The sequence below is a fragment of the Cololabis saira genome, chromosome 15 (genome assembly GCF_033807715.1).
Source record: "Cololabis saira isolate AMF1-May2022 chromosome 15, fColSai1.1, whole genome shotgun sequence".
Taxonomy (NCBI): Eukaryota; Metazoa; Chordata; class Actinopteri; order Beloniformes; family Belonidae; genus Cololabis; species Cololabis saira.
Window position 1 is genome coordinate 9,994,731 of NC_084601.1, and position 13,863 is coordinate 10,008,593.

Genomic DNA, 13,863 nt, shown 5'->3' on the forward strand with positions numbered 1-13,863 from the left:
AAAAATGAACGATTAATTTCTGAAAAGATTAATACAGAAACCTTCATTTTGTGTGTAATGCTCTATTTATTTTGAATTTCTGAATTATACCTGGATGTTTCTGTCCTTTTAAACAGTTTTTTATAAATGTGGTGTGATTTTTACAAAAATAGTTTTCAAAAAAATAGTATTCAAAGGGTGCCTGTACATCTGGACCACATATAAAAGATGAAATGACCCAATCAGGAATATCCTGCAGCTACTGAATAAAAACAAGAGACTATACGAATGCAGTGAAATGTATGTGAATAAACTCTGGTCAACAATTCTAAAGGGATTTTAATAAAAATGCTGAAACAGTCGTCTCCAATTCTAATTATGTTTTTAATTAATCCCAACTTTCATACATCATGGAGGGAAAATGACACAAAAGGATCATTTGTGTAAAGATGGAAGCATAGACACCTGAAGCCATGCTCAATGTCTGTTTATTTAAATGATCTCCCTCTCACTCACTCACACACACACACACACACACACACACACACACACACACACACACACACACACACACACACACACACACACACACACACACACACACACACACACACACACACACACTACAAAAATAGTAAACAAAAACAGAAGTCCAATCTGCACATGTCGTCCTCTTCTTCATCGGGCATCAAAAACAACCACTGTAGTCAGTGTTAAGGAAATGTACAGACTGTAATATTATTATTTATGAATAAAAATCTTCACAGGGTCATGAGTTCATGACACTCGCAAGGATACATCTCTTCGTTCTCTTCTTGTACATGATCCTGTAACCACACTCTCTGCATCTGATGGGATCACGAGCTTTAATTTCATTTTCCGTGTGACATTCTGCAAGAAAAGCCAGAAACTTTAGTGCCCAGCAGCTCAGTGAGGTCTCACCAGAGCTGGAAAAAAATCATTGTTCTTTTTAGGCTCAGTCAACTCGCCCAATATTGCATTTACATCGTAGTAATGGACTATGTACTACACATGTTATGGTACTTTTCATTTAACGTTTCTTTGATTTTGAAATGAAAACTTTTAAGATTGTGATATATACAATGAAAATAAATATGGAATAAACAAATGACATTATTAAATGACCAATTATCTGTCAATAGATCCAATATCAGTGTGTCTATAAACGTAGATATTTGGAATTGGAAAATAAACATTTCCCATTTTGCACATAAACTGTTGGTCTTGAATACATGATTCACCTCCACAGATGTAGATCATAGGCTGCTGCTTGGGGGGCTGTAGATCTTTCTGTGGATCCATTTTAACCTGCAAAACACAAAAACTACAAATACTATAAACATAATTCATCACGTCGGATGCCAATAGAAACAGCATGGCCTAAAGTATCAAAACTACAGGGTGTAGCGGAGGTCAAAGCTACTTCAGCGGACTATATATTAAGCGGTATCATGAAAATAAGAGTTAAATGCATTAAATGAAAAGATAACGACTATATCTCACCCTTTTTACACGTTAGCAGAGCAATGCTGCGCTACTTTCATGTGTTTCGGTGTTCTGATTGCGCATGCGCAAACACGCAGGCCACCTCAGAACAAACATGTCTGTGATTGGCTACAGGATACTTTAGTGGCCAATCACACACAAGTTTACAAGTATGTTAAGTCCCATTACTATACGTATTTATGTATGTATTTGTTATATTTCACTTTTTACCAACCTACCAATTCGGGGAGGCATTCTTCGTAAAATTATGTCTACAAAGGGTGTTTTTTAATCTACGAAGGACTTCCTGTTAATATTTATTCTTTATTTTTCTTTTACTTTCTTTTTTTAACACCTCATAAACCTCTATGCAGTAACAGATTCATAATAAGTAAAAACAAATCACTATTTATGGAAGATTGGATGAAGAAAAATATTAATGAAATAATGAAAACTCACACTGAAGGTTTTCAAGTTTAAACTCCACGTGAATTAATCTGTTGAAAATGATATAACGGTGATAAAGAAACACGTTTCAACACCATTGATCCAGTCCGTTACCAAACGATATACATTATACACCAGTAAGTAAATTAGAGGGCATTTCAATTCATAATACATTTAATTAGAAATCATAACAATATATTTTGAAGTTAAAAATGATAAAAGTTCAGTAACCTGGACTAACAAAAATAATGCTTTACCTCAACACTTTCAAGAAAAAAGAACCTGGATCTGTAATAACTTAACATTTACATTTCTCTTCAAATCCAAAGAAGTTAAATTCAAAACAATAAATACAGTTTCTAGAATTATATTTGAATTTAATGTCAATTGTTGTCCCCAGTGCTTCAAAAATATTAGATCAATAGAGCACAAGTTTTATACATGTGACATAATTAACAACTTTATATGACATGCTCTTCTCAAAATCCATAAACATGAGAGTCTTTTACTTTGAAATATCAACGTTTGAGTAATATTGAAAGGGAATCCAACAGAAGTTCTTCTGTTATTATCATGACAACATGTTATACACAAATAAAACATATAGCCAAAATCCCTAAATGGAACTTGAGCTGAACTTTTGCCGATGTACAAGAAAAAAAGAAAAAAAAAGCAGTTTCGCTGGTACATTTATGAGCATTTGTGTGTATGTCTCTCCATGGTTGCAGGGTTGCGGCAGAGTGTAAAATGGTCTGCTGTGGTGAACCTTTCAAGAGGGCTTAAGCCAAAATGATTGATGATACATTTATTTGAGCCAGTTATGTTTCTAAGTTGGAGGTCTCAGAAATGAAAAAGGTCCCTGTCTTAAACATTTAACCATCAGATGGCAGCTTTTACAAGGATGAAGATCTGGACAATTGTGAAAATCAGAAAGAAAGGGAACCTTTTCAGTATATAAACATTATATAGGGAATATATAGGGTTAAACTTCCACAATTAATTCGTTTTTTCAAATGCCCAATCTTTAGTCTATTAGAACCTAAAAAATAATGTTCTCCATTCTCATGCTTTTTGTTTTCCATCCAACCTTTCTCTTTACACATTATCTTTCACCGCAGAGTCACATGAATGCTGGAGCCTAGGGCAGGGAAACACCCTGGACAGGTCGCCAGTCCATAAACACACACACACACACACACACACACACACACACACACACACACACACACACACACACACACACACACGCACACACACACACACACACACACTGCAAAAACTCAAAATCTTAACAAGAATATTTGTCTTATTTCTAGTTAAAATGTCAAATTTTTTGTAAAAAAAAAACTCATTACATTTAAGACAAGACTCAAAAACAACCATTTTCACCTGTTTCAAGTAGATTTTCACTTAAAATAAGTGGAAAAATCTGCCAGTGGGACAAGATTTTTTTGCTTGTAATAAGAAGATAAATCTTGTCCCACTGGCAGATTTTTCTACTTATTTCAAGTGAAAATGTACTTGAAACAGGTGAAAATGGTCAAATAACAAGTTATTTTTCTGGTGAGGACTGTTGTTTTAAGTGTAATGAGATTTTTTGACTAAAAATGAGACATTTTAACTAGAAATAAGACAAATATTCCTGGTAAGATTTTGAGTTTTTGCAGTGAGCGAGACTGCATTTGAAAAAGTTCCAATTTTCTTGACCACACAGATAAGCTACATAGCAGACTTGTGTGATGAGTATTTGCTGGACTTGTTGATTGATACTCTAGTTAAGTTCTGTGACTCGTAACCTTGCCATACCTTAGCTTTGACTGAATTGACGCCACTGTCCTACCCATAATATGGCCCAAACACAAAAAAACACTACTTCAATCAAAAAAGTTGTTTCAAACAAAAAACCTTCACTTCTATCAAAGAAAACATTTCCAATCAAAGAAAAACAGTGTTCAAATGCATTTTTTTGAGTCTCAAATATTCTTTTGCATTCAAATACTTTTTTTCTTTGATTTAAATAATGTTTATTGATTGAAGTGACATTTTTTTAATTGAAAATATATTTTTTGATTGAAGTAATCTTTTTTTTGATTGAATAATTAATAGACACAAATCTGCCTCCATACTGTCCCAGGCCATTAGATGTGGCGCACCGCCCCGTCCCGCCAGGGGGCGCTGTGGTGCAGCAGCAAGACCGAGTCTCCGTCACGTGACAGCTCAGCTGGCCTCCGCTACTTTCTGACTTCGACCTCGTTGATAATGTTCACATCTTGACTGTTATCGACAAAACTGCCACAACACCTCAATAGTCTGCTGTACCTTTATTTTTGAAGTTGTGCGTCATGGAGCCTACCGCACCTAAGAGGTTGGTGAACGTTTGACTGCCAGCTAAAGCGCTAATGTGGTTAGCATCGCTGAGCTAACGCAGTTAGCTCTGTCGACATCGATGAAAGTTTTATTTGGGATAAAAGCTCTTAATATCAGTCCTGAGCCCCAGAGGAGGTTATAAGTCCTCTGATGAGTGTGTGGCGGGTTTCTGTGTTTAGGGGGGGTCTTTATTCTTCTGGGGGAAACAAGCAGGATCTGACACAGAAAGTAATTAATATTAATTAATCAGTCGTTCAGCTTCAGACACGATCAATTAACTGATCTTAAAGTGAAGAGCTCACATTGATTTTTATGTTTTATTATTTTAACCTTAATTTAGAGAAATGTATCCAACCTGAAATGAATGAAGTATACAGAAGAGCACAACACTGACAGCTAATTAGACAACTTATACAAAATATTACAAATATAAATTGTTCTTAGTAAAGAGTCTGATTTAACATATATTCTCACATCCTTAAGAAATGTAAGAAAATATGGTGTTTTATGAATAAATGTACCTTTTATGGATATAAATATAGTTTAAGGAATGACCATATTTATAATTTAAAAAAAAAATCACATTCTTTTTACGGATTCTAAAAAACTAAATAAAACATTTTCCCTTCATAATGAAAAAAATCTCAAAATATGGTTATTGATAATAACCAGCTAAAATCAGCCCAACAAAGATGCATCACAGTTTCTGGATGGTCACCACAAAAACTACAATTACTATTTGTCTTTAAATTTTTATCATGTAATGTTTTCATTATATGTTGACCTGTATAAGTTAATAGTAAAATTTGGCACAAAAGTTTGAAATTTGTTTAGGATTGTTGAAGGTGTCCATTCATATTTAGTTGATAAGTTTTGTTGTTTTTTTAAATGTATTTTTCAAACCTATAAAAGAAAGCTGAATTATTCTTTCCAGCCATCTTTTCCTGGATCTAATAAAAGCACCTCAGCCTTGTGTCGATATAAGCTGTCCAGTTTGTTTAGAAGTTCGATTAAATTTAACTTCTGATTTCTTCTGGTAATAAGAGGCAATCTTGCTTATTACTACTTCTTCTTCTTCAACTTTCCTCACTTTAGAAATTGAAGTCCCATATTGTCTTAAGAATTTGGAAGTTTCAAATTTGAAAGTTCCCGAGTCTGGGTATTTTGAGAGCCAGAATGTAATTCTTGCTTGTAACGAGTCAAATAGTTTTTTTCAGTTTTGTTATCGTAACCATATATATTAACCGCGATAAAACTGTTGTTGTTGTTGTTGTATCTAGTTCCTGAGCAGATGTAGTGTACCAGGGTGTCGCACAATCAACAAATCTTATTATCCCTTGTTCAAGATTACACATGTGTTTTTAATTTTGCAGCAAGCTGAAAAAGCTGAGTGAGGACAGTTTGACCAAACAGCCTGAAGAGGTGTTTGATGTTCTCGAGAAACTTGGTGAAGGGTAAGAAGCCTTTTTCCTGCTTTGATTTAACCAACTGTCACAGCTAACCCTTTTATTATACCACTGTATTATACCACTTCTGTCGTCATAGACAAAGTATGGACTAAGATCTTCAGTAAACTGACTACAAACCAGCCTCTTTCCTTTGTTGGTGTCCGTTAACTGGAGCCTTTGTGTGTTTAGCTCCTATGGCAGTGTGTTTAAAGCCATTCATAAGGAGTCGGGTCAGGTGGTTGCCATAAAGCAGGTTCCTGTTGAGTCTGACCTGCAGGAAATTATCAAGGAGATTTCCATCATGCAGCAGTGCGACAGGTAAGAAAGTACAACGTTCTTTAAATCTTCATATCATACAGACAAAATTAAACAAAAATAATGTACCAGACTGTCTCATGAACTCTGTGATAGTTTAGTCAGGGGCTGATCTCTCACTTCTACTTTTACTAAATGAAACTTCTCTTTGCTCTTTTTCACATCATCTTCAAGCCCTTATGTAGTTAAATACTATGGCAGCTACTTCAAAAATACAGACCTATGGATCGTCATGGAGTACTGTGGAGCCGGCTCCGTCTCTGACATCATCAGACTGCGCAACAAGACGGTGTGTCTCTACACAAAGTTTGTGTGTGTGGCTCGCTCAGAAGGTTCTTTGTTATCAAATCTGTTGCATGTTGCCACTATTTTTAAGTGCGTAGACAAAGCAGGGCCTACCAAGACTGAACCATGTCATTTATTAAATCCTTATGCACTATTACCTGTTCTGAAACAGGGAAACAGGGAACAACCAAAGCATCCATGTAAACATTTCTACATCCGCCATTTCCTGTTTATTGATTTTCACACATAGCTGACAGAAGATGAGATCGCCACTATCCTCAAGTCAACACTAAAGGGTCTCGAATACCTTCACTTCATGAGGAAGATCCATCGTGACATCAAGGCGGGAAACATCCTTCTCAACACAGAGGGACACGCCAAACTGGCAGATTTTGGAGTTGCAGGACAACTAACGGTAAAATAGTAATAGATGTATGTGTAAATGAACCATTTTAGACTTGATTAGTATTGAAAAATGATGAAAGTAATTCAAAGCTGTCATCAAAGTTCTTGTTTTCCGTCTGAAATGAACTGTGATTCTAGCAGGTTTAGACAGTTTTTAAGTTGATTTGAAGTAATTTAAAGTCTTTTCTCATTGATAACAGCATGTTTTTTTCTCATTAAGGACACAATGGCAAAAAGAAACACTGTGATTGGTACTCCATTCTGGATGGCGCCAGAAGTGATCCAGGAGATCGGCTACAACTGTGTAGCTGACATCTGGTCGCTGGGCATCACGTCCATAGAGATGGCAGAGGGCAAGCCTCCGTACGCCGACATCCATCCTATGAGAGTGAGTTTTTGTGTGATTTCTAATGAAGTGGGTGCTTGACAGCACTTTGTCAGATGCAGCAGTCAAGATTGGATTCAAACAAATCTGATATTCTTTTGTTAATATTCCTTGTTCCCAACAACCTCACTGTGTTCCTGCAGGCTATTTTTATGATCCCCACCAACCCTCCTCCTACGTTCAGGAAGCCAGAGCTTTGGTCAGATGAATTCACAGACTTTGTCAAGAAGTGCTTGGTCAAGAACCCTGAGCAGAGAGCCACCGCCACACAGCTCCTCCAGGTTGGAGAAACCACAAAAATGATGCAATACTTCAACGTCTATGCGTGTCGGATACAGCCTGGATTGAAATCAATCTTTTTATTTTGTTGAAAATGAATGTTACACACTAAACTGCTTTTTATCATGTGAATATCCAGCATCCATTCATCAGCCAGGCCAAACCCGTCTCAATCCTGAGAGATCTGATAACCGAAGCCATGGAGATGAAAGCCAAGAGGCAGCAAGAGCAGCAGAGGGAGCTGGAGGAGGAAGACGACAACTCAGTACGTGTGCGGAAATATCAATATTAACACTTTAGTAGAGGAGTTCTGCAAACAGGGAGATGTAATGGTGTCTGGTGTCACCCAGGAGGAGGAGACGGAGGTGGACTCCCACACGATGGTGAAGTCGGGCTCAGACGGAGCCGGGACCATGCGGGCCACCAGCACGATGAGTGACGGAGCGCAGACCATGATCGAGCACGGCAGCACCATGCTGGAGTCAGACCTGGGCACTATGGTCATCAATAGTGACGATGAAGAAGAGGAGGAAGACCAGGGATCAATGAGAAGTGAGCACACATGATGTCAAATTAACTTTAAACCTTAATCTCTCAAGAAAAGGTAGAATTTATTTCAAAATAAGGACTTAAATATTTAGACTGAATTAATTACAGATAATGGCCCGGTTTCCCAGATCAGTTAAGTAGTTCTTAACAGTTAAGTAGTTCTTTCACAGGCTCCTTAAGATGGTTTGAAAGAAGTCTTTCGCTGTTAAGAACTACTTAACTGATCTGGGAAACCGGGCCAATATCAGCTCAGTGCCACCTCCTCTCTACTTGTAGCGGTCCATATACTGTGATTAGATATAATATAACTTCTGAGAGTTATATAAGCTCAGTAATATTCAGTCCTGCAGCTCCCTGGACAGTGATGTTATGTTAAGGTTAAAATGTTGATTCAATTCTAACAGAATAAATAATTACTCTGGAGAAAAGCAACGATGTAGTTGCATCTACACACTTGTGACTACTGATGCACTCACGACTGGACATTTCCTGCTTTAATGATGTATCTACATACATTATTAAAGTGACTTTTTCGTCATTTTTATTAATTTGCTGAAAAGGGACATGAAACGAGATCTTTGTAAATAGATATACATGCCTTTAAGACTGCGGCGCACTGCACGATTGCAGGTCCAATTCAGCTGTCTTGCTTTGTATACTGTGAGTGTTGCCACGACGACTGTCGCACTGGTCTTTTGACCAAAGATCGACTAACATGCCGAAACACACTCTACAGGACTGTCTCAGAAAATTAGAATATTGTGATTTTCTGTATTGCAATTACAAAAACAAAAATGTCATACATTCTGGATTCATTACAAATCAACTGAAATATTGCAAGCCTTTTATTATTTTAATATTGCTGATCATGGCTTACAGCTTAAGAAACCTCAAATATCCTATCTCAAAAAATTAGAATATTCTGGGAATCTTAATCTTAAACTGTAAACCAGGGGTTCTTAACCTTTCTGACCTTGGGGCCCAATTTTTTCAGTACAGAGTGGCCCGGGGCCCGTTAAATATTAAAACTGTATAGCAGCGAAGGTCCAGAACATCATAATAAATATATATATATATATATATATATATATTCAAGTAGCCTCATAGTTGTATCAACATCTGCATCTGACTGTTATATTAAAAAAGTACATATTTGCCCATTAACATGTGTAACTTCAATTACACATTTTTTTCTCTTAAAAATAAAATAAATAAATAAGATTTTATTTTATTTTTCAAATGCTATCTTATTTTATTTCTTTACCAGCAGTTTGAATTTCCCCTTTTCTTTGTTAATTGTCTCAACACATTTTTATAATAAATTAATATAAACACATCTTAACAATTTAAAAGTTTTGCAGTTTTTCTTTCTTCCCCTTAATCTTATGCCCCCACTTTCTGTCGTTCAGTGAGAGAACTGAGCTCTAATTTCTCCTGCCAGGACTTTAAATCTGGGCTGGATGGTGTCAGGTTCTCATACACATGTGGATGTGCTCATTGATGAACCTGGAACGATATTTAGTTTTAATTATGTTCATTGTGGAGAAAGCTGCTTCACAGCTGTATGCGGACCCAAACATGTTTAAGATGGTCAGCTTATTTTCTGTGACTTCAGTTCAGACTTGAGTGAATATGTTTGATGAAAAACTTTGTGTTTTGTTTCAGTGGCGTTTTACTTTCGCACGTTGAACGCCACGGTCTCTGAACGCATGAGACACTGGTTTTGTCCCAGTGGGAAGACTGAACAGGATGAATCTGTCCATTCTGGGTTGAACTTCCCTTTCCACCTGTTACGCTTCTCATCTCTGTAAGAGTCAAGCTAATTACTTACTAAGTAACTTACTAAGTTTTATTTACATTAATAAGTTGTCAGGACTGCGCGTGTCGGATTTCATCCGAGCCTGATCAGCTGAGACGGCCGGGCAGAACCCGCAGCTCTCTGGCCGCTGCAGCAGAGTCACTTTCCGATGCTTTTGCGAGCCCGAACAACAGTCCAGTCCAGACGACACATCTACATGTACAATCCTTCAGCAGTAACGACTGAGCCCACCGCCCGAGCGGCACCGACCTCCCCGGCCGCGCGGACGAGTCAGGATAAATGATCACGCCGCGCTCGCTCGCTCTGGGCGCAGACCCAAGTAATCGATCCCCGATCCTGGCGGATCTAAACCTACTCTGTGCAAAATGAAGGATTTTCTCTATAAATACACACCATTTCTCTTACTATTACACCTAGAGCTAGCTGAGGGTCTTCTTCTCCTCATTTGGTTGGGAGTTGCTATGCAGTCCCGCGGCCCCCGCGGCCCACACGTACAAAACTGAATTTTTTCGCGGCCCACTAGATGGCGCTCGCGGCCCAAGTGTGGGCCGCGGCCCTATGGTTAAGAATCACTGCTGTAAACCATAATCAGCAATATTAAAATAATAAAAGGCTTGCAATATTTCAGTTGATTTGTAATAAATCCAGAATGTATGACATTTTTGTTTTTTTTAATTGCATTACAGAAAATAAAGAACTTTATCACAATATTCTAATTTTCTGAGACAGTCCTGTACTTTTTAAATTACTTTTAAAAGCGTTTTCGGCACGTATAAAAGTGACTGCATCCTGCTGCATCAGGTCCTAGCCTTCGTCACCGCTCTTGACGTCTCACCCAAGATTAAGTAGATCAGAGCTGTCCGTTGAGAGATCTTATAAGACTGCAACAACCGTGCAGTCTGCAGAGGCCTTAACGTAAGGACTCACTCACACGGTAGGTATAGTTGCTATGGTGACATGGGTGATGATAAAAATCTCTTTATTTAATAAAGTGATAATTGAAACACTTCAGTTCATTAAATCCGAGCCTCTTCCTCCTCCACAGGGCATGCAACCCCCCAGCAGCCCATACGTCCCTCCTTCATGGATTATTTTGACAAGCAGGACTCCAACAAGGCAGCCCAGCAGCAGGAGAACTACAATCATAACCAGTCGCAGGAACAACCCGGCTACCACATCCAGTCCAAGAATGTCTTCCCTGACAACTGGAAGGTTCCTCAGGATGGAGACTTTGACTTTGTGAGTATATGGGGAGTGTTATTCATCATAAAAACCAGACCAAATTGAATAAAAATAGAAAAAAAGAAGCTTTATGCTGAATGTGACTCATTTCTTTCCAATTGTCTTTGTTTATATTTGTGCGCTGCCACCCAGCTGAAGAACCTGGACTTTGAGGAGCTGCAGTTGCGTCTGACTGCTTTAGACCCCATGATGGAGCGGGAGATCGAGGAGCTCCGGCAGCGCTACACCGCCAAGAGGCAGCCCATTCTGGATGCAATGGACGCTAAGAAGAGACGACAACAGAATTTCTGAGTGTTGCTCTCATTGCCTCCTTCCCAGATTTCGGTTCCCAAAGCCAGCACCAAACCTTGTGTCCCAGTGACGGGGAATAAAGACCACCCTTTTGTTTGTTTAGGATGACCTCCACTGTCCTGACAAACCTCTAACTGCTCTCTGGTTACGTAGGACCCTTCTGTCCTGGGAGACACCCAGCTAACTCCTGAAACTCACACTTGGCCTTTATGTATTTGGATGAAGGCTGCGCTTTAAGTTTTTCCTCCACAGTTCAAGTTGGCCTTGAGTGCCGTTCAGGACGTTGACCAAATAGAGAAGTAACCGCGGGCCTGGAGGCACCCGGACGTCCACAGAAACCCTTTCCTCTTTTTCTGTGACTTGCCTGTCACGTCGTGCAACGCAGCCTTGGAAAATCTGCATCATCACACGAGGATGCCGACCCGTCAGCAGAGAAGCATAAGCAGTGGAGTCAGTGAAGTGATCTTTTTCTTTTCCCTCAGACTTTTTACTTTCTATGTAAATATAATAGCCTACTTTGGAAATCCCTGCATCAAAAGCTGTGGAGGTTCATCCATGACCAAAGACAATCAGAATTATGTTGATGAAGTTGAGACTGCCTTAAAAATGTTTTGAAAACCTGTGTAATAAAACAACCAAGTCATCAGATGGTTAACTCAATTTCCCTCACTTGGAGACGAATTGGAAGAGAAATCTGGAAGCTGCAGATGTTTGCGGTGTGATCGGTGGAGAAGAGGTCATGCTTTCCTTCGTCTGTGGAACACAACAGTTCAAGATCTGTATTTATTTTCAGTTTTCTTGCAAGTATTATGTTTGGGCTTTGGCATAGAGCCTCTCCAGGGAAGGAAGCCACGTATCTTAGTGCCTCTTATAACTCACCAATCCCACATTATTCTCTTGACGTTCATGCATTTAAACTTTCAGCCTTTACTCAACCAGGGGATCCACCGTTTCAGATTTAATGAGAAGGAACGGCACAAACATTCAGTCCTGAAAAGAAATTACTTACTCTAACCTTTTACTGTTTAGAAATATTCTGAGGGTCTTAAAACTCTGTTTTCTCTGTTACACACTTACTCCTGACATGACATTATCCCTCACATAAATCATTAGAGGAAAGGAGTCTTCAATTGTTTTTATAGCAAATGTCCAAATGCATCATAATTAGATTAACTGCTCAAGTGGTGAGCCGCATTTAAGAGTCAATGAAATTAGGATTGTTGTATTTTTTTTCATTTCATAAGAGTACAGGTTCCTTTTCATCCAGTTTCCCTGCAGCCTTTTCATACGTGGAGCAATAATGCACAAGAGCACTCACTATTTGACGTCTAATGTGATTTTTATCAATGAAGGAATGAAGACACACTGCCCCTTGTGGGTGCTAAGACACAAGTTTATTTCTAGAACAAAAGTTTTTTTGTTTTAATTTTCTTATCAAAGTCCATATCCATGCTGGATTTTCTTTTTTTCTTTCTGTGTAAAGTAGAAATTGCACTGCAGAAATGCAGGTTGCTGCAATTTTATTTACAAAGTCTGTTATTGTTCCTCTTCAGGGAGCACTGACATGTTTATAAGTAAACTCTAAAAAGTCCTGCACTGAGGACACGTGGTTCTCACAGGACTAAATTCAAGAAAGCTTGTCAATATTAACTAACGAGCTTTTAAAATATTTGGCTTCTATAATAGTAATAGGCTCTAATGTTCTATCGGTGTGGAAAGTTTTATTTTTATAATGACCCTTTGAATGAATTCATCCTGTCTTAATATCCAGTACACGTGCAGCATGTCTGAGACTTGCTGTTATCTACGAATGTGATTTGACTTTTATTTTAATAAAACGGCCTGTTACATTGTCCTGCGATCTTATCTAATCAGTGGGGCCAAAACGAGCGGCCGCTGAGCCGAGTCCAGGTTCAGCCAGGACTGTGTGGGCTGGTGCGTCGTCACATTTGGTCGGTTGGTTTCACGTCTGGTTTTTTTTTTTTCTACTCGAACTGTAAATTTGACAGAAATCATGTACACCATCTCCTTGTTTCCTTCATGTGTTCATGGTTAACAGCTTACATGCAAATCGTCACCCTTTATTTATTATATTTGGGTTTTTTGTGACACTGGTTTAAACACGGACGTGGCTGTCTATACCTTCATTCCTTGGCCAAATGGATGCCTTCATTTCTCCATTTAGACCCTGCATGTTTGCTTTGTAGTGGAATGCGATTGTATGAACTGCACAGAAAAAGAGTACTGTTAATATGGAAGATGAGTCATTTTAAATTTACTTATAAGAGACTTTTGTACAATGAAAAGCTCAATTTGAAACATGCTATTGCTTAGTATTGGTTATAAAATGTACAGTTATCCAAAATCACTTTATCAATATGACTTTTTGTCCTCATTAACTTCATTGTTAAATCTGCTTTACACTGAAGGTGTAGAGCGAAATGTAAGCATTTAAGTTTGAACCACTTAATTTATTTTGTATGTAACACTTTACGAAGATTTGGAAATGTGTAAGAAATAATAAAAATACTTATAGTTAACCAGAA

General features: G+C 38.2%; 2 protein-coding genes across 3 annotated transcripts; one reads left to right on the forward strand and one right to left on the reverse strand.

Moving 5' to 3' along the window:
- Window positions 1–344: 344 nt before the first annotated feature.
- polr2k (RNA polymerase II, I and III subunit K) lies at window positions 345–1,572 on the reverse strand. Of its 2 annotated transcripts, none has more exons than XM_061741818.1 (4): window positions 1,504–1,572; window positions 1,242–1,324; window positions 778–870; window positions 345–680 (listed from the first exon to the last, which is right to left on the reverse strand). In XM_061741818.1, exons 2-4 carry the CDS (start codon window positions 1,300–1,302, stop codon window positions 658–660), a joined length of 177 nt encoding a protein of 58 aa, XP_061597802.1. In that variant the 5' UTR covers window positions 1,303–1,324; window positions 1,504–1,572; the 3' UTR covers window positions 345–657. The 2 variants fall into 2 exon arrangements, with proteins under 2 accessions (XP_061597802.1, XP_061597803.1); XM_061741819.1 differs by having other exon boundaries at window positions 1,242–1,308; window positions 1,504–1,561.
- A 2,571-nt stretch (window positions 1,573–4,143) lies between these two features.
- On the forward strand, window positions 4,144–13,863 carry stk3 (serine/threonine kinase 3 (STE20 homolog, yeast)). Its single transcript, XM_061742422.1, has 11 exons — window positions 4,144–4,297; window positions 5,673–5,753; window positions 5,937–6,065; window positions 6,237–6,351; window positions 6,598–6,762; window positions 6,973–7,140; window positions 7,281–7,418; window positions 7,556–7,681; window positions 7,767–7,968; window positions 10,830–11,023; window positions 11,159–13,863. The coding sequence occupies exons 1-11, from the start codon at window positions 4,275–4,277 to the stop codon at window positions 11,315–11,317; spliced, it is 1,500 nt and encodes a 499-aa protein (XP_061598406.1). The 5' UTR covers window positions 4,144–4,274; the 3' UTR covers window positions 11,318–13,863.

Excerpts from the sequence above, each read along its gene's own strand:
- polr2k (XM_061741818.1), bottom strand. The coding sequence starts at position 1,302 with ATGGATCCACAGAAAGATCTACAGCCCCCCAAGCAGCAGCCTATGATC. Across the intron at positions 871-1,241 it reads TATGATCTACATCTGTGGAG|AATGTCACACGGAAAATGAA; the intron begins GTGAATCATGTA and ends CTTTTCTTGCAG. Across the intron at positions 681-777 it reads CAAGAAGAGAACGAAGAGAT|TGGTTGTTTTTGATGCCCGA; the intron begins GTATCCTTGCGA and ends CACTGACTACAG.
- stk3 (XM_061742422.1), top strand. The coding sequence starts at position 4,275 with ATGGAGCCTACCGCACCTAAGAG. Across the intron at positions 7,141-7,280 it reads CCGACATCCATCCTATGAGA|GCTATTTTTATGATCCCCAC; the intron begins GTGAGTTTTTGT and ends GTGTTCCTGCAG. Across the intron at positions 11,024-11,158 it reads AGGATGGAGACTTTGACTTT|CTGAAGAACCTGGACTTTGA; the intron begins GTGAGTATATGG and ends GCTGCCACCCAG.